The following is a 25738-nucleotide window of genomic DNA, read 5'->3' as shown; positions in this document are numbered from 1 at the left end:
GGGGGCTTCATCCCAAGGGCAGGATCCTGAAATCCTACCCAGGGACTGGGTCCAGGAGCACAAGCACTGTGGGGACAGGTTCCCCAAGGCACGTGCGACACCAAAGGTTCAGAACCCCCGAATCTGGGGCAGAACGGGGAGGAGGGGGAGGAGCAGGTCCTGGGCGCTGGGGCCCCGCAGCCTCACCTCGCCCAGGTGCGAGTCTCCAAGGGGCCCTCTGGTCTCGCTGTGGGCGATGACGACCTTCACTCCAGGGAGGATCTGCAGGGAGAACCGAGCTCCAGGTCAGAGGCGGCACGGCCCTCCTGACTCAAGTGCGTCAACACAACGCCCTTCGAAGCTGATCCAGAGGATGTGACACGTGCACGGGGGCAGTCAGGTTCAGAAGCCGACCTAAATCTGACTTTGAATTTTAACAGGAGAGATTTTAACAGAGAAAAATAAATTCTGAATCTTAGCAAAATCACCCAGTTCCTGAGAATGGACCCTATTTTGGATGGCAAGAGGGGTCGAGGGGGTCTTTCCCTGAGGCCCCTTGTGAGAGCTCACGAGTGCTGGGGGTCCACATGACTCGGCTGCATCCCCCGCTGGCCCCCGAGCCCCCGGCTCTGGATGGAAACCTGGCCCCCAAGAGGCCTTCCTGCCCCCAGACTCAGAGTGGGGCAGCTGCTGAGCACGGGCGCCGGGCCCACCAGGGGCCGTGGAGAAGACTCCAGGGGAGTGTGCCTCGGGTCCAGGACCCCCGCTGGGCCTGCGGGGCCTCACTGGGCTCAAGTCAGACCACCTGGCTGCTCCTGGACACCTGTTCTGTGTCCTCAGTTTCCCCAGGTATAAAACGGGAGGCGACAGTAGAGACGTGCAGGCAGTGGAGGAAGGGACGAGGGGTCACAGGAGGTCACCACGGCCGGCGCCAGACCCTCCCCTCCTCGTGCTGTCCCCACAGCCCTGGTGGGGCCGTTCTGTTTCCCCGGATGCTGCTGGGCCTCCGACCTCTCCCCGTGTGGCCCACCCAAACCCTGAAGCCAGAGCTCTTTCCAGAACCCAGGTCCGTCAGCGCCAATTTATCATTAACAGAGAAATATGGGGGGAAAGTCCATCAAAAACGGACGCAGAGCCATGTGTGATAGGAAACAAAAAGGCACCAGAAAGAATTAAGAATTGCGTTCGCAGAAAGGACAATGCGGACTGCACACGGGGCGTTTCTGTGCGTGTGGGAGGGACAGGAAGGGAGCCCTGGCCTGTGTCCACACTCCCCTCCTCCACGGTCTGTGCCTTCCTTCCCAGGCCCCACGCCCACCTGCCCACGAGAGCGCCCTTCTCTCCTCCTCCCCTCCCCCCAGTGCAGCTCCCCCACGCAGGCCTCCCTGTGGCCCCAGGACCTTTGCGCCAGCTGAACGTCCTCCCCAGGTCTCTGCTCCTCCTCTGGGGCAGCCCCTGCTGGTGCACAGCCCCCGCCGGCTCCTCCCCCACGTTCACTGCGGGCTCGTCCTGCGCTGCCCGCGGGGCACCTCCCCGTCTCCTTGGAGGCAGCTGTGGCGTGCGCTCGGGAGAGTGTAAGCGGAGCAGGGGATGTGCCGAGCCCTCCTCTGGCTGTGCAGCTGCAGAGGGAGGCCCGAGGCCGGGGGCGGGGCGCAGGCCTCCCCCCACCATCACATTGTCTGACGGTTCCTGGGGGTCTTCTTCCTTCCTCTGAACCTCCTCTGCTTCTGAGAACGCCTGTTCTCCTGGCTCTATGTCTGCTGACCCCTCACAGTGGCTCAAAGTTTTTCCCTGGGTGCCCTCAGGTGATCTCACAGCCCCACCACCTGAGCCCACTCTGGGCCCCTGAGATTGCACCAGGCCTGGACTACTTTAATGGTAAACTGCCACCGTGGTGGGGACCACTTCCTGGCTGTCACTTGAGCCAGGGGCTGCGTTCTTCCAGGCCCCAGTGAGCTGCTCCAGGGCCACCATGAAGGCAACAGGCGCCCCGTGGCCTCAAGACCCAGCAGTGTAGTTCCTTCTAGGTCTCTGCACCTGAGGTCCTCCCTTTTTGGAACTGGAGCTCAGATGTAGACGTAAAGACTTAGCAAGTGTGTGTGTGTGTGTGTGTGTGGTGTGTGCGGTGTGTGTGTGTGCGGTGTGTGCGGTATGTGTGTGGTGTGTGTGCGGTGTGTGTGGTGTCGTTGTGTGTGGTGTGTGTCTGCGGTGTGTGGTGTGTGTCTGCGGTGTGTGGTGTGTGGTGTGTGTGTGTGTGTGTGTGTGTTTACAGCGAGGAGAGGCCTCTATGTCAGCCCAGCCCAGCCCGACCACAGGGGTCTGTGCTCATTGCGAGCACCTCCCAAGGACGATGTAAGGATAGAGGCCCAGTCCCCTGCACTACCTTTCCAGACTCTGTCAATGGCAGACTGTGCGGAGAACCCCGTTCCACCAAACGTACCCTAAAAATGAACAAGGGAAAAATTTCAGAATAAAATTTACTACACAGACAACAATCTCTAAAAAGGCAACTCACAAGGTAGTCAGAAATTGATTATCACTGCAACAGCCAGTCCGTTGACAACAGCCAAGCCTTTTAGCCTTTCGATCAGGGCCTTGCTGTGACCTTGGAGCAGTGACTTCGGGTGCGTGGCTCACCAAGGACTGCTCAGGGCAGGAGCTGGCTCTATGTCCTCGGGGGGCCCCTGGCCAGCTGGCCTCGCCCCCTGGGAAGCTCCACCATGGTTTACCTCAAACTGCATTTGAGGATCCAGAACTGGGATCTGGCTCCAAAGCTGGAGGGACCCCGACCCGCAGGTACACACTGTGGCCCCCGGGACATGTCTGCTGACGTGATGCCTCTGTCCTGCCCAGCGACGGGCTTACTTGTTTTCTACCCCATAAAAAGCCACGTGTCAAATGCTCGGTCACTCTTGGAAGGTCATTCCCTTCCTGGTCGTGGGAATGACTGATCAAGGGAGGACACAGGGATGCAGGGGAGGCCCAGGCTGCCCGGGGGCCTGGGTGCTCTTACCTGTCATGGCGCAGTGCCCTCATGTCCACGTAGACGGTCGTGGGGTCCGGGCCGGCTGTGCCCTGCAAGGGGAGCAGCAGAGGAGCGTCCACGTGGGCCTCCCGCCATGGTTCCCAGGGGCGTTGCCTCCACGCGGGTGCAGCTGGGGGACAGCTCCTCCGGCCTTAGGCGTGGGGGGGGCCGGGAGGGCAGCTGCCCTGCTCCCAGCAGGAGTCTGCTTTCCTGAAAACATCTACAAGGCTTGGTACCATCCAGTGACACTGAAGGAAGATGTCACGTCAAACCAGTTCACATTTCAGTCCTGACAGCTCTCTTCCCGCTGGTCTCTAAGAAAACACTGCTATGGGTTTTGGGGCATTTCCACCGAGCCATGCTCGCTCCGACCTAATTCTCCTGAGGACTGAGCACAGCGAGGCCCCACCAGGGATTTGCCAGAATGACGTCCTCACTCTCTCTCCTCTCATCTGACAGCTGACGTTGGCCCTGATTACAGGACAGCACGTTCCTTTCACTAGATAAGGAACATCAAGTCACACGACACTCTGCCCCAGCATCATTCTCTGAAGATCCCAAAGCGACCTAGGTCTGCCCTGGAATGAAAACGGAAATTTTTTCATTGAGACTAAACACAGCCCTTCCTCCAGAGGCAATTTATTAAAAGGAAGGTTAAATGCTTCTGAAAATACTTTTTGTCTTAAATTCAGTTACGAAGGAGTTATTTTTGTAATATGGCAAATAACGCCCACCGTGAGCAGGAGAAACACGTATTTGTCTGGAGCTCACGAGAGGCCCCTCAAGGGCGAGGTCAAGGTCGTACCTGCTCAGCCAGCTTTCCCAGCCAGTTGGGCGGACAGAGACAAAGGAGGCCAGCAGAGGGAGACAGGGAGGAGAGGCCACAGGAAACACAGAGAGCACAGGCATGTGAGAAACACAGCTGAGAGAGAGCAAAGTGCATCACTGCATCTCAAAGTGCAAACCAAGAACGTCCCAGCAAGACTTCTGCCGCCCACGCGCTGATAAGCAACACGGATGCCATCGCGTTTCCAGGAAGGAGGGCCCAGGCTGCCAGACGCTGAGCAGACATGAGGGCTGCGCTGACAGCCACCGACCCTGCGCCAGCAGCCTAGGTGCAGTCGCACTGTCTACAACGGGAGGACCTCACGAGGGACCACCCCACTCCTCCTGCCACTCAGCAAGGGTCCGAGTGAGATGGTGAGCCGTCTCCATTGTGGAGAGGCCGTCGCAGGAACACCAGGACAACAGGACGCCCGCCTCTGCAGTCGAGACCCTCCCTGTGCCCGGCAGGCACTGGCCAGTACGGGCTCAGGGATGAGGAACTGTGGTTCCCCTGAGGCCCTTCCTCCCCACAACTCCTGAACATGGGTGCGTGAGGCATGCAACGTGGTTCAGAAAGAAGTGGGACTGAGGTGCTAGTAGGAAATCTGGAAAACAGCCAGAGTCACCTGAATTCAGAGGCAGTAAATAGCACTGCTCTATAGTTAGCTGTTCTGAAACTTTGTTTCCTTTTAATACGTAAAATATCTTAATGTTCCAAAAATGAATTCCGGGCAATATAAACCATCACACTCGTCAATGTTTCCATTTAAAATTGCTAGATGTCTTAAAACACAATTAGCTTATTCTTGCTTTAGAATATTAATTGCATACCATATCCAACTTAGAAATTCTTCCAGATAATAGTCACTGATCAAAAAAATTTTGATTTTTCCAAGTAAGTCTTTGTTCATCAAGAACAGAATCTCCTTTAAAGTAAAACGCTCAGCTCTCAAAGCTAACGTGCTATTTGGAAAACGCAACATCAAAGGCTGGGAGGACCAGAAAGGACCCAAGGACGACGGAGAAGCGCAGCGCCTGCACATGCGCCCAGCAGGAAGCCCTGCCGCCTACCTGGAGGCAGATGGCCACGTTGACCCTGCAGCCAAACGTGGTGCTCACAGCGCGCGCAGGCAGACCCAGGTCCCTGAACAGCTTGGAGAAGGACTGTGTGAGCGCGATCCTGGGCCGCTCCTCGGCCACCACCATGCAGGTGCGCACGCACGACAGGTTCACGCCCTTCATCTGTGGGAGGAGTGGGCGCACACCGCCGGGTCTGAGCGTGAAGGCCAAGCTGCTCGAGCCCCGTCTCCTCGGTTCCGTCTCCCCCGCTCCGCCCTCTCGGCTCCGGCCCGAGGCCTCGGAGACCCGGCGTCAGACCCACCCTGCCCTGCGCCCGCCCCCCTCTCCTCCCAGGAGGTGCACCATGGGTGTGTGTTGGGGTTTGGGGGGGGGCGCCCCGGGAGGGTTTTCGGTTGCTGGGAGAGGTCCGGTGGTCTCTCCAGGCCCGGACGGCACGCACCCTGAGCACCGCTGTCTGTGCGCCCAGGCCCCGGGCGCACATCTCCATCACCGAGTAGGAGCAGAAGGTGACGCGGGCCTTGTACTGGCTGACAGCCCACAGCCACAGGGACACGTTGGTCTCCAGCTCCGGTGGGGGTACCAGCACCGACTGGTGTCCCGAATAGACGCTGTGACAGCGACAGGGGCGGGGTCAGCACGTGTGCAGGCGCCTCTCCCCTCAAGGACACTACCCTTCCCGGCAGAGCCCACCCTTTCTGCTCTGGCCGAGTAGGGCTTTCAGTAGAAAACTTGGGGGCGCAGGTCCCGCCACCAGCACTCAAGGATCCAGGGTCGCTGTCAGGGACGGGCCAGCCGGCAGGGACGGGGTTCTGCTTACAAAGATGGGTTCCTACTTCCCTGTTCTGGATGGAATCAGCAGTAACGGAGAGTGTGCACTTAATAAAAAGGCATTTTTACTCTTTTACTCAATTTCAGACCCCAACTCCAACCCACCAAACACCCACACAAACCAACCCACTCACACATGTATCCTCTGCTTGGTGGGCTTCAAAAATGTACCTTAGAAAGGGGGCGTCTAAAGAAGCAATTTAGCCGGGGGTGGGGTAAGGAGGGGGGGATTCTACCCACACACTCACCTTCCACTCACCTGCACACTCAGCTCCACTCACCTGCACACCCACCCTCCACTCACCCGCACACCCACCCTCCACTCACCCGCACACTCAGCTCCACTCACCTGCACACTCAGCTCCACTCACCCGCACACTCAGCTCCACTCACCTGCACACCCACCCTCCACTCACCTGCACACTCAGCTCCACTCACCCGCACACCCACTCTCCACTCACCTGCACACTCAGCCCCACTCACCCGCACACTCAGCCCCACTCACCCGCACACTCAGCTCCACTCACCTGCACACTCAGCCCCACTCACCTGCACACCCACCCTCCACTCACCCGCACACTCAGCTCCACTCACCCGCACACCCACTCTCCACTCACCTGCACACTCAGCCCCACTCACCTGCACACTCAGCCCCACTCACCTGCACACTCAGCTCCACTCACCCGCACACTCAGCCCCACTCACCTGCACACTCAGCTCCACTCACCCGCACACCCACCCTCCACTCACCCGCACACTCAGCTCCACTCACCTGCACACCCACCCTCCACTCACCTGCACACTCAGCTCCACTCACCTGCACACCCACCCTCCACTCACCTGCACACCCACCCTCCACTCACCTGCACACTCAGCTCCACTCACCTGCACACCCACCCTCCACTCACCTGCACACTCAGCTCCACTCACCCGCACACCCACCCTCCACTCACCCGCACACTCAGCCCCACTCACCCGCACACTCAGCTCCACTCACCCGCACACCCACCCTCCACTCACCTGCACATTCTACCTGCACACTCACCTGCACAGACACCACAGGGCAAAGCCGAGGCCACAGTAGGGGTCGAGGCAGATGGCGATCTGCCTGGAGGGGTACAGCTCACACTGCAGCTTGATGGAGCGGCACAGGGCACTGGTGGCTGCGTGTGACATCTTAAGGAGTGAAAGGAAAGCTCTGCTCAGTGATGTGAGGGAAGAGGGAGGGCTGACGGCAGTGCCTGCTGCCCACAGCAGCCGGACACCTTCGCTTCCTGAAAGGGTGGCTGGCCCCAATCCCACATTCACCAGTCAGTACCCAGGAATGGCACACTATGAATCTTCTAGGTGAGAGTTCATGGTAATAGAGAATTTTAGTGGAGTGTTTGGTGCCTGCTAATGTGACAGACTCATCCAAGCCACCTGGTCCTCGAGGCCAGATAGTCATGAATCAGAAAGTTTAGACGTTACCATAAAACCTAAAATACGCATCACTCTCAGGCTAACCTAATCCTGGGGTTTATTGGTATTTAACACAAACTTTAAGGAGCAAAACTGCTGCTTTAAGCTCTGGGAGGAGGAAGGGCCTGCACAGACCTGGAGCCAACACCCTTCTGCCCTTTGCCCGCCCACTGTGCCAGGGGCCGGAGTGGAGGGGAGCTCCAGCCAGAGAACCCACCTTCACACCCGCCAGGATCCCCGTGGTCGACACGCTGAAGTCCAAGTATGCGAGCATGTCTGGGGACGGGGGCCTGAAGATGCTGGCCACCCTCCTCTTGGGTACGTCATCTGTCGGTCAGGAGACACGGGGGGCGTGGATGCTAGCTCAGGCTCTCGTGGGGAGAGAGGAGACGGGGCGCACAGAGGGAGCTGGGGAGCTCAGAGCAGAAGTCAGGCTGCGGGAAAGCAGGCCGCGTGTGCATGCAGGGAAGGTCACGTGGAACGGACCCTCGCCGACCACGCCGAGCATGTGGTGATGGGGACAGGGGACGAGGGGGACACGGAGGGCTGGAGATGGGCCGAGAGAGCCCCACAGGACAGCTCAGAGGAGCGGGGACTTGGCCAGGGTCCCGGAGCCTGTGATGGAGCCAGGATTACCGACATCTCTATGCACAGTGAGTGCTAAGGATGGGCCCCCAGGGCTCTGGGTGCTTCGTCGCGTTCCTTCAGGACCATGAGATGGGCACAGCACTGACTGCACACAGGCGAGGCGAGGGCAGGGAGCGGTGAGGTGAGGGAACTCCCCGGAGCCCATCTGCTCCTGGGCCCACCCCTGGGTGCCCCGCCAGCCGCCCTGGACCAGCTCCCCGTGCCTGTTGCTGGTATCAGGCAGGTGGCCACTGACAACACGGTCCCTGACTTCCTCTCGTGGGCAGTGCCCTGGTGGGCAAGGACAGGCACCTATACCCACCAGGTGTGACGGGGAAGGAGGGACCCCTCTCTGCTTGCCGGCTGGCACCCCTGTGGCCGTGCGCGAGTTACCGATGGAGCCTGCAGGGTGCTGCTGGTTTGGGGTGTCTTGATGGCTGACCCAACAGGCCAAGGCAGAGGGGCCCACAAGCATTTCCTGGGGCGTAGGAGCACGTACCCATGATGGGGACCCAGGACGGCTGTGTGTGTGCTGTGGGCACCGTCTATGTCCCCGCAACTGCCAACCGCTGCGTAGGCATGAAAGGCAGTAAGGGGAGCTCATCCACAGGCGCCGGGCCTTGGAAGGACCTCTGCTCCCCACCACCTGCCCTCTGTTCTGCGCGCCTGGCTCTAGGCTCAAGCTGGTGGACACAGGCTGTCAGGCACCCAGCCGGCAAGGCTCCTGTTGGTCGCCTCTCACCATTTACTGAAGCTGCTAAGCTGCTCTTAGCCAACCTTTATGTTTACGTGGCGACAACGCAATCCCTACAACAAAGGAAGGAAAGGGGGCTGATCCTGGCGGGGCCAGCGAGCACACCAACGCAGCAAGGACGCGCACCTGTATCTAGAATGGTCGGCCAGGTCCTGACGTCCACGGTGGCCAGTGCTTCTTTGGACTTGAGCAGCCGCGTGATGGCCTGCGTCGTGAGCACGCACGCAGACTTGCTGACCTGCAGGGCACAGGGGTTGAAGGCACAAGTGAGTCTCGGCGCCTGGGAGTAAACTGCACACGGGCCCACGGTCAGGTCGCCCTGCCGGCTGTGGTGCCTGCCTACCTCCACAATCATCTTGACGGTGGGAAGTGTGGTGGCGAGGTTCTGGGGGTGCGGGGGCCGCACAGTGACAGGCACGCAGCCGCAGTACAGGCAGCCGTAGAAGGCGGCAATGAGGTCCACCCCTGGGGAGACACATGGTCAGAGGGTGTCAGCGGGTCAAAGGCGGCTCCCCACGTCCAGGGCCACGGATCCACGAGAAAGACCAGGGGCCTCACCTGCTGTGCTTGAATAAAACCACCCTCCTCCACACTAACAGGGTGTGCACCGAACAGCGCTGTTACAGAGGGACAGAGAGCTACCCCCGCTGCAGGTCAACCCCCGCCCAGACACGGGGAGGTCAGGAGGCGTGGGGGGGGTGCGCAGTCACGGCCCAGAGGAGGCCACGGAGGGCGGGTGGGCGAGCTGCCCACCCCAGAAGCCCCGCACCTCTCGCGTGCATCTGCACCCTGACATGGGGGACCTGGCCGCTTCTCCAGGGAGGCCCACACCCCTGGGGATGGGCCAGGATGTCCCTGCCCTGCTCTCAACCCCGCGCCAAAACGTGGGACCACTTGCTGCTCCTTCAACTCTTTCATGTGTTTCAAGTTCTCCATGATTAAAACCGGGGAGAACTGTACACTTCTAACCCATCTTCCCCCCTTGAACTCAGTCCGACTTGAGGACAGCTGAGTCCCACACTCTGGAGACTCCTCCAGAAGCTGTCCTCAAATCACACAAGGCCCTGCCTGACAACATCTGGCTACCAGACACCAGTCTCAGGCTGTTTTGATTCCAGGGTCAAAATAAATACGCAACGTTTAACCCAGCTCACGGGTTTCACCAGATTACAAGTTCACGATGCTCCATCAGGGCCAGGGGTGCTCAGCACGGTCATCTTTACAGGCCTGAGCCCACCCACCAGGGACCACCCATCTGCGCTGTGCTTGTGGGCAGCTCAGGAGACAGAGCCAGCAGGCAGGCCGACACGTGTGTGAGTGTCCTCACACCCAGCAGGGCCACTCTGCCCAATGCGCCACAAAGGTATCACCAAACCGAACACAAGAAAGCACCATCAGCAACTCACTTCCACGAGCTCATGCAGCTCCTGCCGTCCCTGCGTGTGCATCTCCTCCTGTCCTGGCATCACCAGGTGAACATGCGGGGCAGCCCTGTCCCTGCCCGCACCCCACCTGTCTGCAGCTACCAGAGAGTCACCCCAGGGCCACACACCCCTCTGAGGAGAAAGTCCTGGCCCCTCGCAGGAAATCAGGAAATGCACAACACACACGCGCACACACGCACACACACACCGGTGTGCATCTGCAAAACACCTGCACCCGTTCTCAGCCTTCAAGGAGGGTGGGATCTGCCCTCCAGCTATTAATTATACTCTCCACCTGCTGGTAAGGTTGTAAATTCAGAACTTCACCAAGCATTTTCCTTTATTCAATAAACATTTTGTATAAACAGTGTCAAACATGCCCCAAAGAGAGGGAGGCGTCGCGCCTCCTTCTGTCTTTTCTCCTATTCTCCTGTTACTTCAGCGTCCCTCACCCCCAGCATGTCCTCACGCTGCACGCCTGCAGCCGCAGCCCTGAACCCCGGCATGGCTGTGGTCCTCCCAGGCTCTCCGCCGGGTGTGGACGGTGACGGCCGGGGCTCCCGAGCAGCTGCGTCCCTGCCTCATCTAGGCCGGGGTGATGTCTGCCTCACACTGAGGCCAGGGAGACGAGAAGAGTGGGAGCTGCAATCAGTCCTGGAGAAAAACGACCGCACGTTCCCAGGACCGGAAAGAGCAGCATAATTGTAATGCCAGTGGGAGTTCTGGAGTGTCCAAGCCGCCACGCAGCTGAGTCCAGAAACAAGCTGGGCCGCCAGCTCACCCTGGCTGCCGGGCAGGGAGCCCTCCATGGCAGCCCTTGGAAAGAGGCCCCCAGATCCCACAAGCAGAAAGTGCCCAGTACAAGTCGTGTCCTGCCAGACACACTGAAAAGAGACGGTACCCAAACCTGAGTCAGGAGATCCAGAAGCATGAAAAAGAGGGAGAAAAGGCAGTAACGAAAAAGAACATTTTCCTGATATGAAGATTAAGTGGGCAAGAAAGGGAGAGAGGACCTAGACCCAGGCATTTCCCAGTAAAATTCCTGAACTAGAACCAACAAGCTTCCAGGCAAAACAACAACAAACTTATAAAGGGGGGAAAAAAGAAAATCACCCACAACCCTGGCGAAGCACCTACCAAGACAGAGAAACCTGTGATTCCCGTTCCGGCTAAGGCTCAGGCCGCCAGGGAAAGGGAAAGGTCTTTCGAGTGCCCATCACCCGTGCGCCAGACGCAGGAGAAAAACATCCCCTAACAGCCAAGCAACAAACTCCCAGAACCAAGACCCCAAGACAAGGCAGGAGAGACAGAGCGGGCGCCAAGCGGGTGAGATGGAGCCGACGCTGAGGATGGGCTGTAGGGGCCGCACTGGGCAGAGTGAGGGGATTCCACAGGAGCCAGGTGGCACCGGAGGGAGCCCAGAGGGCTGGGAGCCCCCAGGAGGCCCAGACGTCCCGACTGGGGAGGCGTAGGCATCTTGTTCCCACGACTGAGGGTCTGATCAGAGAGGGCGAGGGACGGAAACCGTTCACCCACTCACCGGTGCCCGTGAGCAGCCATGAGGGTTTGGGCCCAGCAATCCAGCCCAACACAGAGAGGCCACGGAGTGGAGCTCAGGGCTCAGGGTGCGGGGCACAGAAAGAGACGGGGTGGGGGGTGGGGTCCGTGCGGGTGGCCCGGGGGCCAAGTCCCACCCAAGGTACAAGGAAAAGAATCAGGGGCAGATCGTCATCTGTCCAGACAAAGTCAGCAGATAAGAACTTCAGCCCATTTTAACATGTGCTAAAATGCATTAAGAAAATGATGCAAGATATGAAAGAATAACCAAAATCAGAACTAGAAAAAAGAAATGAGGAAAGAAGTAGAAATTATAAAAAATCATTTCAGAAACGAAGATGGAACTAGAAGGAGCCCAAGAGCAAATAAGACAACGGACACAGAAACCACGAAGAGGAGACTGGAAATTCAACGGAGACACTCCTGGGGAAAACGACAGAGAAGACCTAACACGTGGGTCATGGGAGCAGGAAGGAGATGCAAAGAAAATCAAAGCAAGGGAAGGGACAGAGAAAAGACTACAGTTCTAGAAAACTTCCTTAAAATTAAAAAAAAAAAGATTTGCAGCTTCTTATTTAAAGATACCCTATACATTGTATGGCATTGATGGTATAGTGGTGAGCATAGCTGCCTTCCAAAGATTCCATAGGTAAGAGAACGCTGCCCTGTAATAATCAATGTTACAACCATATGCCGGACTTTAAGAAGGGAAAAAAAATGTCCTTTTGGCACCTAGAGCAAAAAGGCCAGTGACTCATAAGAGGAAGAAAATTAGATTATCGTCAGACTTGATGCTTAAGGCCAGGAGAAAATGGACACATATTTGAGAGGCTCAAGAAAAGAAAATGTGAGTCAGGGGTTTTTTTATCTAGCAAAAACAACTTTCATTACGAAGTGTACAGACGGTTACCAACAGGCAAGAACTCAAGGGATACTGCTCCCATGAACCCTTCCCGAGAAACCAATCAGAGAACCAGCGTGGCAGAAAGAGACTGAATGCAGGCACCAGTGCACCGCGGGTGCGGAGAGGCCAACTTTGCAGGCCCCCAGCCCCGCCCGCCCCGGCGACACAGAGAGCACAGCTACAGGGAAAGCGGGTGGAGAAAGCACGTGTGGAAATATTTAAGCTGCTTCCAAAAATCACACAGGTGGTCATGTATTACTACTGTTATTTTGGGGGTGCTGCTTGTGACACAGGATAAAGCAAGTGAGTGATCTTGGGATATTTGAATTCTATCGACTCCCATCCTGGAGAATCAGGATTCTCAGTAGGGAAGAAGGGAGACACAGGCGTAAAGCAGACAGAACGTCAAGAAGGGTTCAGTAAAAGCCTGTAACCCTGAATCTGATCGGGTGCAACAATATGAACTCATGAGGCACTGCCTGTCTCCGAGATATAATTATTACACTCATTTTAAATCAGAGCTCTGTTCAAGGAAAGGGCCAACGGCCAGCGGCCAGCCCAGGAGGGACGAGCCCCTGGCCCAGACTGGTGCTGTGAACACCAGGCTCCACGGAGAACTGGCCGGGGCACCTGGTCCCAGCAGACAGCAGGAGGCATCAGGACAGGAGGTCACACCCGGGGACGTGGGAGCAGCTACCACTAGAGTGTGACGAGAAACAGAATTCATTTTGTTGATAGAAGGAAAGAAGCAACACTTACTCTACCTTTCACAGCTGAATTCTACCACTGGGTGACCAGATACTAACAAGGGCAAAAGTCTGTTTATAGTTTATGGCTGGTAAGTGAGAAAGAAAGGACAGAGTTAGAACACCACCGTTTAGTGACCCTTAAAGCATTAATGAATGCGGGACAGAGAATGTCAACGGCTGCTAGCGTGCTAATTCTGCAAAAGAAAGGAACAGCCCGACAGCACTTAGGGTCTTGCGAGGGAGTCTGACTGGGGTTCCCTGTGGGAGCCCGGGAGCAGCAGCCCGGCACACACGGAGCCACTCCAGACGGCGGGGACGCTCCAGGGCCACAGAAGAGAGGGACAGAGGGCAGCCTGCAGGTTAAAGGAGACTTAAAAATATATCAGATTTACAGAAACTTGGCAGACTACACTGTGATGACTAGGACGCTCATCTGTGTGATCAAATTATGGAGAAATGGTGACCACAGAGGCCAGGACAGAGGCTACTTTTGGAGAATGGAGGAGGTGGCTGGGACGGGAAAAGCAAAGATCCATTTCTCGACCTGGTTGGTGGTTACAAGGGTGTTTGCTTTCTAGTAATAAAACAGAGGGGAGAGATGCGGGAAGAACAGCCAGATGAAGAAAGCAAACAGAAAGGAAAGGCTGCACTAAGACAGGCAAGAGTGGACTCGCAATTACATACAAGTGCTCACGGGGTGCAGGCACGCGTGACGGGAGCGCAGGGTGGGCACGGGCCGAGGGCAGGCTGGCAGGTCCTCACCTGGGGGGTAGACCAGGGCCACGTGGGCCCCGGTGGGCAGCCTGGCCTTCTCCATCAGAGCGGCGGCCACTCTCTCCGCCTTTCTGTGCAGCTGGATGCAGGTGATGGTGCCGCTGACTGTGCCCTAGGAAAGCAATCGTGGGCACTGCTGAGCGGGGGGCGGGGGACGACCCACGGACACGCCGTGCACAGCCCGTGTCTGAGCCCCTGTGGTCAGGAACCAGGACAGGTGCCACCCCAGACCCGTCTGCAGTCTTCTCAGAGCCTGGTCGTCCACCACGGCCAAAGACTTGGCGATTGAAGAAAACCCTTTTGGCCATTATGATAAAATATTCTAAATATAACAGTATTATAAAGAATAATGTAATAAATATCCAGTTTTTCATTACCTAGTATTTTGCCACGTTGTTTCAATGTCTCTTTTATAAAATAAATCACCACCACTCTACATACGCCCCCAATTCCATCCTCTCCCTCCCTAGAAGCAACCCTTATCCTGAATATAAACACACATAAGCAAATGAGAAACAGTAAATACACGCCCCTAAACTGAACCCTGACTCATGTTCAGGCACCCCATCCACCAGGTCCCGGGGCTTGGGTTGCCGCAGGCTGCTCTTTCAGGGAGCCTGGGCGGACGAGTGGCTGGCGGGGCACCCCGCACCTGGTTCTCCGCGGAGGAGAGCTCGGCTGAGGACCAGCTCCGAGCTGACCCTCCCTCCCCCTGCCGACCCGAGTCAGGCCTCACAGCTCTCTCGGCCCTTCTCAGGAGAAGTACGGCGCCACTCAGCCTAACCACCACTGGCCTGCAGGACAGCCCGGCACAGCGTCCGAGCCCCTCACTGCTCCTCGGCCGGGGCCCCACCACGCAGGTCCGGGGGCTTTGCACAGCAGGTCAGACTCTCCTCACACTCAAGCTGAGGTACAGAGCGCCATGCCGGGCACGCGCCGGGAGACCAAAGGCCCAGAGCCCCCCCCAGTCCCCAAGGCTAGGGGCCACCTCGTGCCAGGGACACCACCTGCCAGGCACAGGGCTCCTCCCGGGTTGAAGGCCGGCATATCCTTGGAGACTTAAGGACAATTCAAACCTGAGAAGGTTGACAAGCCAAAAGAAGTGCAAAAACTTACAAGTTTTTGGAATGCACCTGGAGAAGGCCAGGTGGTCTTCTGTTGGTTCCTCCTGAGCTCTGAGCTTTAAAGACGATCATGGGGTCTTCTGGGCTGACCGTGCTCCTGGTGGCATCTCTGGACACGCCCACCCACAGCCCCCTCCTCCCTGGGAAGCGCCCCATCTGCACAGGCGCTCAGCCTCCACGCAGGCCACCCTCGATCCCGCGGGCCTGCCTCTGACCCCCCCTCACACGCGTCTGCATCCCCACGTCCTCTTCTCTGAATGGCCATCTCTCACCTGGACCACGGCCCCCTGGCCCGCTGCTCCCACCCTTGCCCTCTTACAATCCAGAGGAATCGCTCAGAATCACGGGCCCCGTCACACCCCTCACGGCTCACGCCTGGGGTCAGCCCAGTGCCCTGGCCTCACCGCCTCACAGCCCCGGCTGCACTGATTTTCAGCTTCTCACCATGAGCTGACTTTATCTTGGTCAACTGTTACTTATTGGCTTTAGAATTCCATCAGCCATAAAACAAGTGTCTACTGAACACCTTCCAGATCTGCAGATACATGTGAACCAGGAAGACAGCTCTTCTCCTGAGCACTGGTTTTCTAGCAGGAAGACTTAATTCACTGTCTGGCGAACAGGGGCCTTTTTTATCTTCTTTAACACTGCATATGTAGCAGGCATCAATCAATATTTCTGAATGAAGGAGCAGTGGCCAGTAACGAGCAGGACTGAAAGCCAGGCTGGTGTTTCTCTTGCTGTTGTTTTTTGGCTGCACCATGCGGCATGCACGATCTTAGTTCCCCAGCCAGGGATTGAACCTGGGCCCCCTGCATTGGGAGTGCAGTCTTAACCACTGGACCACCAGGGAAGTCCCAAGGCCAGTGTTTCTAAGACCTCAGAGCGCAAGTGTCCTCGTGGGCCCGGGAGCACCTGACAGCAAGTCATGCAGGGTTTTCATTGTTATTTTTCATGTTTTCATAGTTTGTCTACTGGCCCACAACTTACAGTTTCTCCTTTATACCCTAGAAGCCCCTGGTATCGTGTAACGCCCACTGAAAGGTACCCAGGATCAGGGCAGTAAGCAGTATTTGTCATGTTAAAGCTATCAACAAATGTAGAAAGTCTAAATTCCTAATCTTTACAAAATAAACATTTCCTTTTAGTTCACTTAGGAGTACTTACATGTATACTATTCATAATCAAAAGACAAGGTAATGAGAATTTTCCTGTTAAATGTAAAAACCCCAGAAAGGTAACTGTGTGGCTTGTGTGGAAGCTGAGGCTCCCACAGAGAGAGGCAGGCCAGCCGGGGCCTGGGTGCCAAGGCTCGCTGTTCTCCAAACGTGAGGCCTCGAGTCTGAGCATCACGGCTGGGAAACAGACCTCGGCCCCTCTCCTAGGCAGGCAGCACGTGGCCCGCAGGTGCGGGTGGCCTCACCTTGGCGCTGAGCAGCAGGAAGAGCAGGTGCTCGGGCGTGGTGCTGGCCCGCCAGCGCAGCACGTCGGGCAGGAACAGGAGCTGCGGGGCGCGGGGGGCGCTCAGAGCTGGCGGCTTCCCACCCGCCAGGGAGGCCCCCTCCTCCCCCCAGCCGCCCGCCCTTACCTTCCTCGCCTGGTCACTGTCCTCCAGGTGAGACAGCTCCCTCCCTGAGGCCTGAGCAAGTCTCTTCCCAGCGACCAGATTCCCAACAATCATGGAGGCTGGTCCAACCTCTAGAAAATGAGGGGGGATTGCGAGTGAGAGGTGGGTGACGTCTGAGAGGTAATCATCACACAGCTTTTTATTTGAACAGGCAGGCATTTAATTCTTCACTATGATAAAGGTGTTCGGGAAACTAGCTACAAGGGTTACGCTAAGTGACAAACAGAATCTCTCTCTTACAAACGAGCCAGATGAAGACATTCACCACATGGCAGAAGCCCTGGGGAGATATGATCTGACCTCAGCCACAGCTAAACTCTTAATGTATTTATCTCATTGTTTTACTGGTTGTGTTTCATTTAATGGTATTTTTTGTGTTTAATAATCAACAAAGGTTAGCATTTACTAAAAATTTACATAACCAAAGGAATGAAAAACTGTACATAAGAGTTAAACCAGGGAAGGGAAGTTGACCGTTTGCTGAGGCTTCCTAGGTCCCGTCGACCCAGTGACAGTGGCTGATGACAGAGCCGAGGAGCGGCACACGCGGCGCCCACAGGCCCCGTGGCCTTGGCGTGGCCGGCCGCCCCACGGCACAATGGTGGCCACGGCGGCGCTTTAGATTCCGAGCTCCAGGGCTGCTCTCAGGCATCATCAGTTCTGCCCCCAGGGAGCAGCCTCCACAGCTCAGACGCCAGGCCTGAATCCAGTCCTGGGGTGGGTGCTAACAGGCGGGGGGAACCCCCATGCTGGGGACGTGAGGTTGTGCTCTCCTTCCGGCGGGGCAGGAGGTGGGGACCAACCCGGTGTGCCGTTCGCTCTGGCTCTTAGCCCCGATCCCAGAGATGGAGCGTTCAACCTGTTCAACAGGGCTGCACCAGTTAAACACAAGTGTAGCTGCCGCAGTCTGAAGACGGAATAGACGTGTTGTGTGATGTACACTAACCTGGCTGCTTCTGGCGAGGCTTGGGAAGGTTGGTAACACACGTGTGAGGGCACATTAACACGTTACATGGGTGCAGCTTCCCCTCCAGAAAGCGCTGCTTGGTTTCAGAAACGTGAATCCCTCCTAGAGGGGCCTTGGGCAAGGTGTTCGCAGGAACCAGGGCCAGACAGTACACGCCCACCTGGTGGATGCTGTCGATGGCCTGGAAGGGGGGGCATGAGACGGAGAACTGTGACCTCTGGGACGTTTTGTTAGAAGAGAAACGTGGCGAGGAGAGTGTGCATTTCCTATCACTTACACACACGTTCTGTGTATGTGCATAATCGAATATAAATCTGTAACTGCTCACATTAAAAAAAAGCCGTAAAAGCAGTTAAGTGACTTCCTGTGGGAGAAGCAGTGAACAGCAAGACAGGCAGAAGCTGGACTCCTCTGAATACACCTTGCTTTCAAATTTGGAACCATGTGTATATTTTATACACAAAAAACTTAAAATTTAAAAAAGCAATTCCTAACAACTGAAAGCAAAATAAAACAAATGAACTCAACCAAAGTGGAATCAGGTTGGTGGCACAGCCCCACAGAGAGAATCTATTTAGAGTGACTTTAAACACAGGAATTTCATTAATCCAGTCCCACGGGCAAAAAGAATTGAAAAAACATCTTAAGCTGCACTCGGAAATTTCACACTTGAGACGTAGTGTGGAGAAGGTTATTTGGAGACTGTGGTGTGTGCAGAGTGGCCTCAGGACATGAGTGCCTCTGCTGGAAGTATCACCACTGCAAGTTTTCATTGTGGAGAAAGATCGGTGACTTAAGAAAAAACCCTGAGGTCTTGAGCTGGAACTAGCAGCATAAACCCATGATGCAGGTAATCTTGCAAGCACGTGGACATCATCTCCTACTCTGTCCACTGAAAAAAAGCCAGTAACATCAAGTTCCCAGACAGTGCCCAAATTCCATTTCCCTTAGAAGGCAGCGGGGTCCCAGTAGTGTCGGGTCTAGGACACAAAATGCACCACCTCCCCAGGAATCGAACTTCCTGTTCCCGGGTGTGGCCTCAAAGAACCCCGGAGGTGTGTCTAAAGGGCTCAAGAGCCAGTCCGAAGAGGCTCCCACTGACCACTGTCAAAAATATAACAACTATAATCCACTAGTTCGTAGTGAGACAAAAACCAAAACATCTCCAGGAAGCCAGCTCAGGACCCTGAAATCAACCCCTAGATCTCGTGTTCCTGCCCAGCCTCCAGGTCCCCCAGCGACTTCAGCACTCTCTGTAGAAGACCCTTCCAAAGCTGTTGTGTTAATGATGAGGAAGGAACAGGATTGAAGCAGCAGCCCCATGAAGCCCTAACAAACCAGCGGACACAACATGCCACCTCCCATGAGACTGTCAGCCAGAAAATCGAGCCCAAGTCTGATGAAGCCTCAAGATCTACCCACCGACAGACACGCAGGAAGTACAGGAGACAGAGGAGCGCACTGAGCGACACGGCAGAGGCACAGCCGTCAGAGCCCAGGACGGGGGGACGTACTGGACGAACAACCTGCCTCTGTCAATAAACAAACTGTAAGAAAAATACGACAGAGGAGGAGCCATACATTAAAAAAGACTTAAAAGTCTGGCCTCACCAAGTGCAATTTTTACCTTATTTTGATCCTGAGTTTAACACACATACTAAATATTAGATAATCCAGGAAATTTGAATAGTGACTAAATATGTAATTATATATATATAATTATATATACAATTACATCCAAAAGAACAAAATACCTAGGAATAAATTTAACCAAGGAGGTGAAGGACACATGTACACTTAAAACTATGAGACGCTGATGAAAGAAATTGAAAAAGATACAAATAAATGGAAAGATATTCTGAGTTCATGGATTGTAAGAATTAATATTGTTGAAATGTCCACACTACCCAAAGCCATCTGCAGATTTAATGCAATATCAAAATACCCATGACATTTTTCACAGAACTAGAAAATACAGTCCTAACGTTTGTACGGAACCACAGAAGACCCTGAACTGTCAAAGCAATCTTAAGAAAGAAGTACAAAGCTACAAGTATCATGCTCACTGATTTCAAATACCATAAAGCTATAGTAATCAAAACAGTGTGGTACTGGCACAAAAACAGATGTAGATCAATGGAACAGAACAGAGAGCCCAGGAATAATCCCACACATATGTGGTCAGTTAACTTACAACAAAGGAGACAAGAAGACAACAGGGAAAGAGAGCCCCCTCAATAAATGGTGTTGGGAAAACTGGACACCACACACAAAACTAATTCAAAATAGATTAAAGACTTGAATGTAAGACCTGAAACCGTAAAACTCCTAGAATAAAACATAGGCTATGGTAAACTCCTTGACATCAGTCTTGGTGATGATTTTTTTGGATTTGACACCAAAAGCGAAAGCAACAAGAGCAAAAATAAACAAGTAGTACTACATCAAACTAAAAGGTTTCTGCACAGCAAAGGAAACCATCAGCAAAACGAAAGGAACATATTGAATGGGAGGAAATATTTGCAAATAATATATCTGATAAGGGTTAAGATCCAAAATATATAAGAAACTCATACAACTCAACAGCAAATAAAACCAAAACAAAAATCAAATAATGCAATTAAAAAAGGGGCAGAGGACCTGAATAGACATTTTTCCAAAGAAGACATATAAATGGCCAACAGGTATATAAAAAGATGCTAAACATCACTAATCATCAGGAAAATGCAAGTCAAAACCACAATGAGATATCACCTCACACCCGTTGGAATGGCTATTATCAAAAGGACAAGAAACAACAAGTGTTGGTGAGGATGTAGTGAAAAGGCAGCCCTCGTGCACTGTTCGTGGGAAAGTAAACTGGTGCTGCCGCTATGGAAAACAGTATGGAGGTTCCTCAAAAAACTAAAAATGGAACTACTATATGATCCACCAATTGCACTTCGGGTATTTATTGGAAAAAAACCCAAAATGCTGGACATCCCTGGTGGCGCAGTGGTTAAGAATCCGCCTCCCAATGCAGGGGCACTGTTTCGAGCCCTGATCCGGGAAGACCCCAAAGGCCACGGAGCAACTAAGCCCATGTGTCACAGCTACTGAGCCTGCACTCTAGAGCCCGAGAGCCACAACTACTGAGGCCCATGTGCCTAGAGCCCATGCTCTGCAACCAGAGAAGCCACCGCAATGAGAAGCCCACGCACCGCAACAAAGAGTAGCCCCTGTTCACTGCAACTAGAGAAAGCCTGCATGCAGCAACGAAGACCCAACGCAGCCAAAAACAAATATATAAGTAAATTTAGAAAAAGCAAAATGCTAACTTGAAAAAAAGTATGCACCCCTCTGTTCATTTAGTATTATTTACAACAGCCAACATACCTAAGCATCCATCAATGGATGAATGGATAAAGAAACTGTGGTATACACACACACACACACACACACACACACACACACACACACACAGAGGAATATTACTCAGCCATAAAAAAGAATGAAATCTTGCCATTGGCAGCAACATAGATGGACCTTCATAGTATTATGCTAAGTGAGATAAATTAGATGAAGAAAAACAAAAACATATCTCTTACATGTGGAATCTAAAAACAAAAAGATGAGCTCATAGACATAGAGAACAGATTGGTGGATGCCAGAGGTGAGGGGCGTGGGGGGTGGGAGAAATGGGTGAAGGCGTCAAAAGGGAGAAACTTCCAGTTATAAGGTGATAAGTACTGGGGATGCCATGTACAGCACGGGACTGCAGTTAATAATGCTGTGCTGTGTGTTTCAAAGTTGCTAAGAGAGTAGATCTTAAAAGTGCTCACCACGAGAAAAAAATTCTGTAACTCTGTATGTTGACGGACCTTAACTAGACGTAGTGACTCTTTCACTATATATACAAAATCAAATCATTATGTGGTACACCTGAAACTAATACAGTGTTACATGTCAATTATACCTGAATAAAAATTTTATTGTTAATTTTTAATATGTGATACTGGTACTTCTTTTTTAAAGAAAGAAATACTCGGGCTTCCCTGGTGGCGCAGCGGTTGGGAGTCTGCCTGCTAATGCAAGGGACTCGGGTTCGAGCCCTGGTCTGGGAGGATCCCACATGCCGCAGAGCGGCTAGGCCCGTGAGCCACAACTACTGAGCCTGCGCGTCTGGAGCCTGTGCTCCGCAACAGGAGAGGCCGCGATAGTGAGAGGCCCGCGCACCGTGATGAAGAGTGGCCCCCACTTGCCACGACTAGAGAAAGCCCTCGCACAGAAACAAAGACCCAACGCAGCAAAAATAAATAAATAACTTAATAAACTCCTACCCCCAACATCTAAAAAAATATATATATATATGTATTTAAAAAAAAAAAAGAAAGAAATACTCAAATTTACAGGTAAAATCTGTGAGTCCGGGATTTGCTTCAAAGCACTCCCAAGGGAGAAGCTGGGAGGATGGGTGGGGCATGGCTGGGGCCTTGACTGTCGGTCATTGCTGAAGCGGCGATGGACACACAGGGGTTGTTACACTCTCCTTTGTATGTTTCGTATATTAGAAATATTCCATAACAAAACATTAAAATTTTTCATTAAAAATAAACGTTGTGGGCTTCCCTGGTGGCGCAGTGGTTGAGAGTCCTCCTGCAGGGGACACGGGTTCGTGCCCCGGTCCCGGAAGATCCCACGTGCCGCGGAGCGACTGGGCCCGTGAGCCATGGCAGTTGAGCCTGTGCGTCCGGAGCCTGTGCTCCGCAACGGGAGGCCACAACAGTGAGGGGCCTGCATACCGCAAAATCAATCAATCAATCAATCAATAAAATAAACGCTGTAAATATTAGTAGAAAAACCGATCCTCTGAAGCTCAAGAGCTCCCTGGCCTCCCTGACACTGGACCTTGTCTGCTCTGTACAAGTGTCCTTTCTTAGGTGGCTGGGGCTGAGCACACGCCACACAACCAACCAGAGCTGTAGGGGCACCAGAGGGCTTCCCTGAAAAGCCGCCAGGACTGAAATTCACCCAAAGATTTGTACACTATTGTCCACAGTAGCCTTATTCACAATAGCCAAAAATTAACAACCCAATGTCCACCAAGGTGTGAACAGATAAGCAAAGAACACAACTTGGCAATAAAAAGGAATGAGCCACTGATACACACACCACGAGGAACCACACAAACGTGATGCCAAGGGTAAGAATGCCAGACCAGGAGCCCACACTGAGATTCGTCTGCACGGACGTCCAGGGCGGGGGCAGGGCTCATCCCTGGCGACACAAAGCAGCCAGCAGTTCCTCGTTAGACGGGAGCGCTCTTACCTGTGGTTACCTGGGTGCGTACATTTGTCAAAACTCATCAACCTGGACACTTGAAAATGGGCTCCTTCTACACGTAAGTTACACTCAGTAAAGCTGAGTGGACATTTAGCTTGTGCTCTTTACTGAAGGCAAAGTTTACTCCCTTCCCCGCAAAATAACTTGTTGAATCTAGTTCAGTACTTAAGGATGTAAACGTGGACGTGTAGGGAAGGACAGCACACAGCACACGGGTGAGGCCGAGGGCACGTGCGTGTCGAACGGGTGTCACGAGGTGGGAAGCACGTGGAGCCCCAGCCCAGGCGCGAGGGGTTCACTGGGCTTCGCTTCCAGCCTTGCTACACGTTTGAAATTCTCAAAGCACAACAGTGGAAACACCAATGCGTGCAAGTTTGCATCTCTCAGCCAGGTGGACGGCAACTCTGCGGGGCCGCCCCTCACCTCAAGGGTCAGTCAGCCCGCGCTCAGCCAGTGCCCACCGTGTGCCCACACGCACCCACCTGCAGCACACGGCTCATCCACTGGAAGCTGTCCTCCTCTGAGGCGTCGGGCCGTTGCTCTGCCACCAGCACGATCCGGTCGTCATGCAGCACCGTCACGGAGAACACCGCGATCCTGGGGGAGGAAGGGACAGAGATGAGCGCCCGGCAAGGGGGGCCGGGACGCGGATGCCCCATCCCGCCCAGACGGAAGCCGCAGCAGGGCTGGAGGTAGACGCTGTCCAACAGAATTTAAAGGGAAGCAGCCGCAAACCTCCTCCAATGTGGATGAAATAAGTTTCGATTCACAAAACAGAGAGGACTTCAGTGCACAGCAAACAACCAGGCACACGTTGTAAAAGAACGTTTTCCTTAACTGCAATGTCAATCTATGTGATGTACTTCTTCATGCAGAAATCTCTGTCGAGAAGTTCTGTTAATCATCTATTTCTTTGTCCAGGTGAAATCTCACCACTCGTCACTCCGCTCCTGTCTGTGGCTGACAGCAGTGGTCTTCTTTCTCGCGTCTTATCGAAGAAGTTCAACGTGTTCTCCTTTACTCTGTGCTGGCTTTTTCTTCCTTTGGACTTTGAGTGGATTCTCTTTTTCTTTATGAGACAAGCATCTGTCTCCCCATCACGCCCATCCTGCTGGCACGGCTGCCAAGCTAGCTCTGGGACCTCACAGACCTACCTTCTCTGGCTTGCTCCTTTGGCCGCTACACACACAGGTATGCACGCGCACACACGTGCACCCACTCTCTTTTAATGCAACAAACTTTACGCAGTATTAGCATTTCCTTACTTTCACACATCTTGTTTCTCTTAGTACCTCACCCAAGAGCATTTTCACAAACATGGTCTTTTTGTGACAAAACTTCTGAACCTTACGTACCCAAGAATACTTTTACTGCAACTGCACAATTAAGTGACATCTTGGGATGAATATAAAATCTAGGTTAAAAGTTCCTCTGAAAAACTTAAAACGTTACTGCACTGTCATCCTCTGGCTCCAGCCCCTCTGCCGGGGAGTCTGACGCATCCTGGCTGGAGGCCCACCCCACAGACTCCCTTCCTCAGGGTCCAGACACACACCCCCCACCCTGAGTCCGCTCTCAGGATGCCAGCCCTTCTTGCTCCACTTCCCTCTTAATTTTTCTTCTAAACTTTCTATTTCCTAACTTCTGGAGAAAGCTCTTGATCTGGCTTTCCAGCTGATCAGCTCACTCTCCAGCTGCCTCTGCCCTACATTTACTCCATCTGCTAAACACCGTCCTGTAGGGATGCCGTGACCTCGTCCAGTGCACAGCTCCTCCCTGGTGGACGCAGGTAGGCCGCCTCTCCATCCGCGGGTACGACCACCCTGCACCCAGCTAGTCACTGGACCGGCGTCACCTCCAGATGCCATCAGGAGTCGGTGGCCATGCGAGGCTCCCTGACGCACCCAGGAGCAGGCGTGGGCTACCCCGGCATCCCCTCGGTGGACACTTGCACTGATGATATCTCTGGTTTCTGCTGTGAGTCCTGTTGAGTCCTGTGCGCCCCGGCTCCAGGCTGCACGCACCCACCAGCCTGCCCGCCCTGCTGGTTTCTCCCGAGTGCTTATTTGCAGCCGTCATCCTGACCCGGGGAAGGGCTGGCAGAACATGCTGACCTACCACTGGCAGAATTCCCTGATCGTTTCTTTAACGTATATTCAAAGGACGGCTCCAGCCACGCTCACAGGCACCCTAGCTTGAGTAACGAATTACCTTGAGAAGAATACAGTTAAGAAATGCAGTGGCTGACTGGACCAACTAGGAGAAGGGGCCGCCTCCTCCAGGACAAAGAGCTCGGAGCTGGACAAGCTGGACAGGGCGCCCGGGGCCCAGGCCAGGGGCCCCCTTACGTGCTCTATGGACGTGAGACTCTAAAGTGACTGCCTAACACATTCAGAGAAGGCGAACTGACTCTATACCAGGAGACAACGGCCTCACGTGATTTCAGGCAAAAGGGCACCCTCCGCTCCAGCCCGCACTCCCGAGGCTCTCGGGCAGCTGCCCAGGTGCCCTCGCCCTCACGCGCACGGTGCCCTGTGTGGTGTCTCGGCCCGGTCTCCGTGCCCAGATCGAGGTCTGGATCTCACCCTCTAAGGAGCCATGAGCTCCGTGGACGGTGAGGACTCCAACTCGGGCATCCTCGCTGCAAATGTCATCCTGTTCTTTGTGAAGTTCCTCTGATGAACAGGAATTTTTAGGTTTTGTGTATTCAA

General features: G+C 54.2%; 1 protein-coding gene across 15 annotated transcripts in view; it reads right to left on the bottom strand.

Annotated features, from left to right (window-relative positions):
* DIP2A (disco interacting protein 2 homolog A) overlaps positions 1 to 25738 on the bottom strand; it is a gene marked incomplete at its 3' end in the record, with an annotated part of 93091 nt that overhangs the window by 4598 nt on the left and 62755 nt on the right. For 13 of the 15 annotated variants that reach the window (XM_082624835.1, XM_082624842.1, XM_082624849.1 and 10 more), the window contains 14 exons: positions 23510 to 23624; positions 17685 to 17886; positions 16700 to 16809; positions 16535 to 16615; positions 13976 to 14099; positions 8923 to 9044; positions 8706 to 8817; positions 7416 to 7525; positions 6783 to 6913; positions 5349 to 5517; positions 4901 to 5071; positions 2993 to 3054; positions 2363 to 2420; positions 187 to 261 (listed from right to left, as the gene is read on the bottom strand). In XM_082624835.1, coding sequence (XP_082480961.1) covers positions 187 to 261; positions 2363 to 2420; positions 2993 to 3054; positions 4901 to 5071; positions 5349 to 5517; positions 6783 to 6913; positions 7416 to 7525; positions 8706 to 8817; positions 8923 to 9044; positions 13976 to 14099; positions 16535 to 16615; positions 16700 to 16809; positions 17685 to 17886; positions 23510 to 23624 — 1642 coding nt within the window. Of the gene's footprint in view, positions 1 to 186; positions 262 to 2362; positions 2421 to 2992; positions 3055 to 3347; positions 3583 to 4900; positions 5072 to 5348; positions 5518 to 6782; positions 6914 to 7415; positions 7526 to 8705; positions 8818 to 8922; positions 9045 to 13975; positions 14100 to 16534; positions 16616 to 16699; positions 16810 to 17684; positions 17887 to 23509; positions 23625 to 25738 lie in introns of those variants that run through there. The other 2 variants (XR_014294358.1, XM_082624840.1) reach the window with 2 other exon arrangements.

This window comes from Mesoplodon mirus (assembly GCF_964341445.2).
Source record: "Mesoplodon mirus genome assembly, chromosome: 6".
NCBI lineage: Eukaryota > Metazoa > Chordata > Mammalia > Artiodactyla > Ziphiidae > Mesoplodon > Mesoplodon mirus.
Note: the sequence above shows the minus strand (reverse complement) of the source record. Positions and strands in the feature narration are given on the sequence as shown.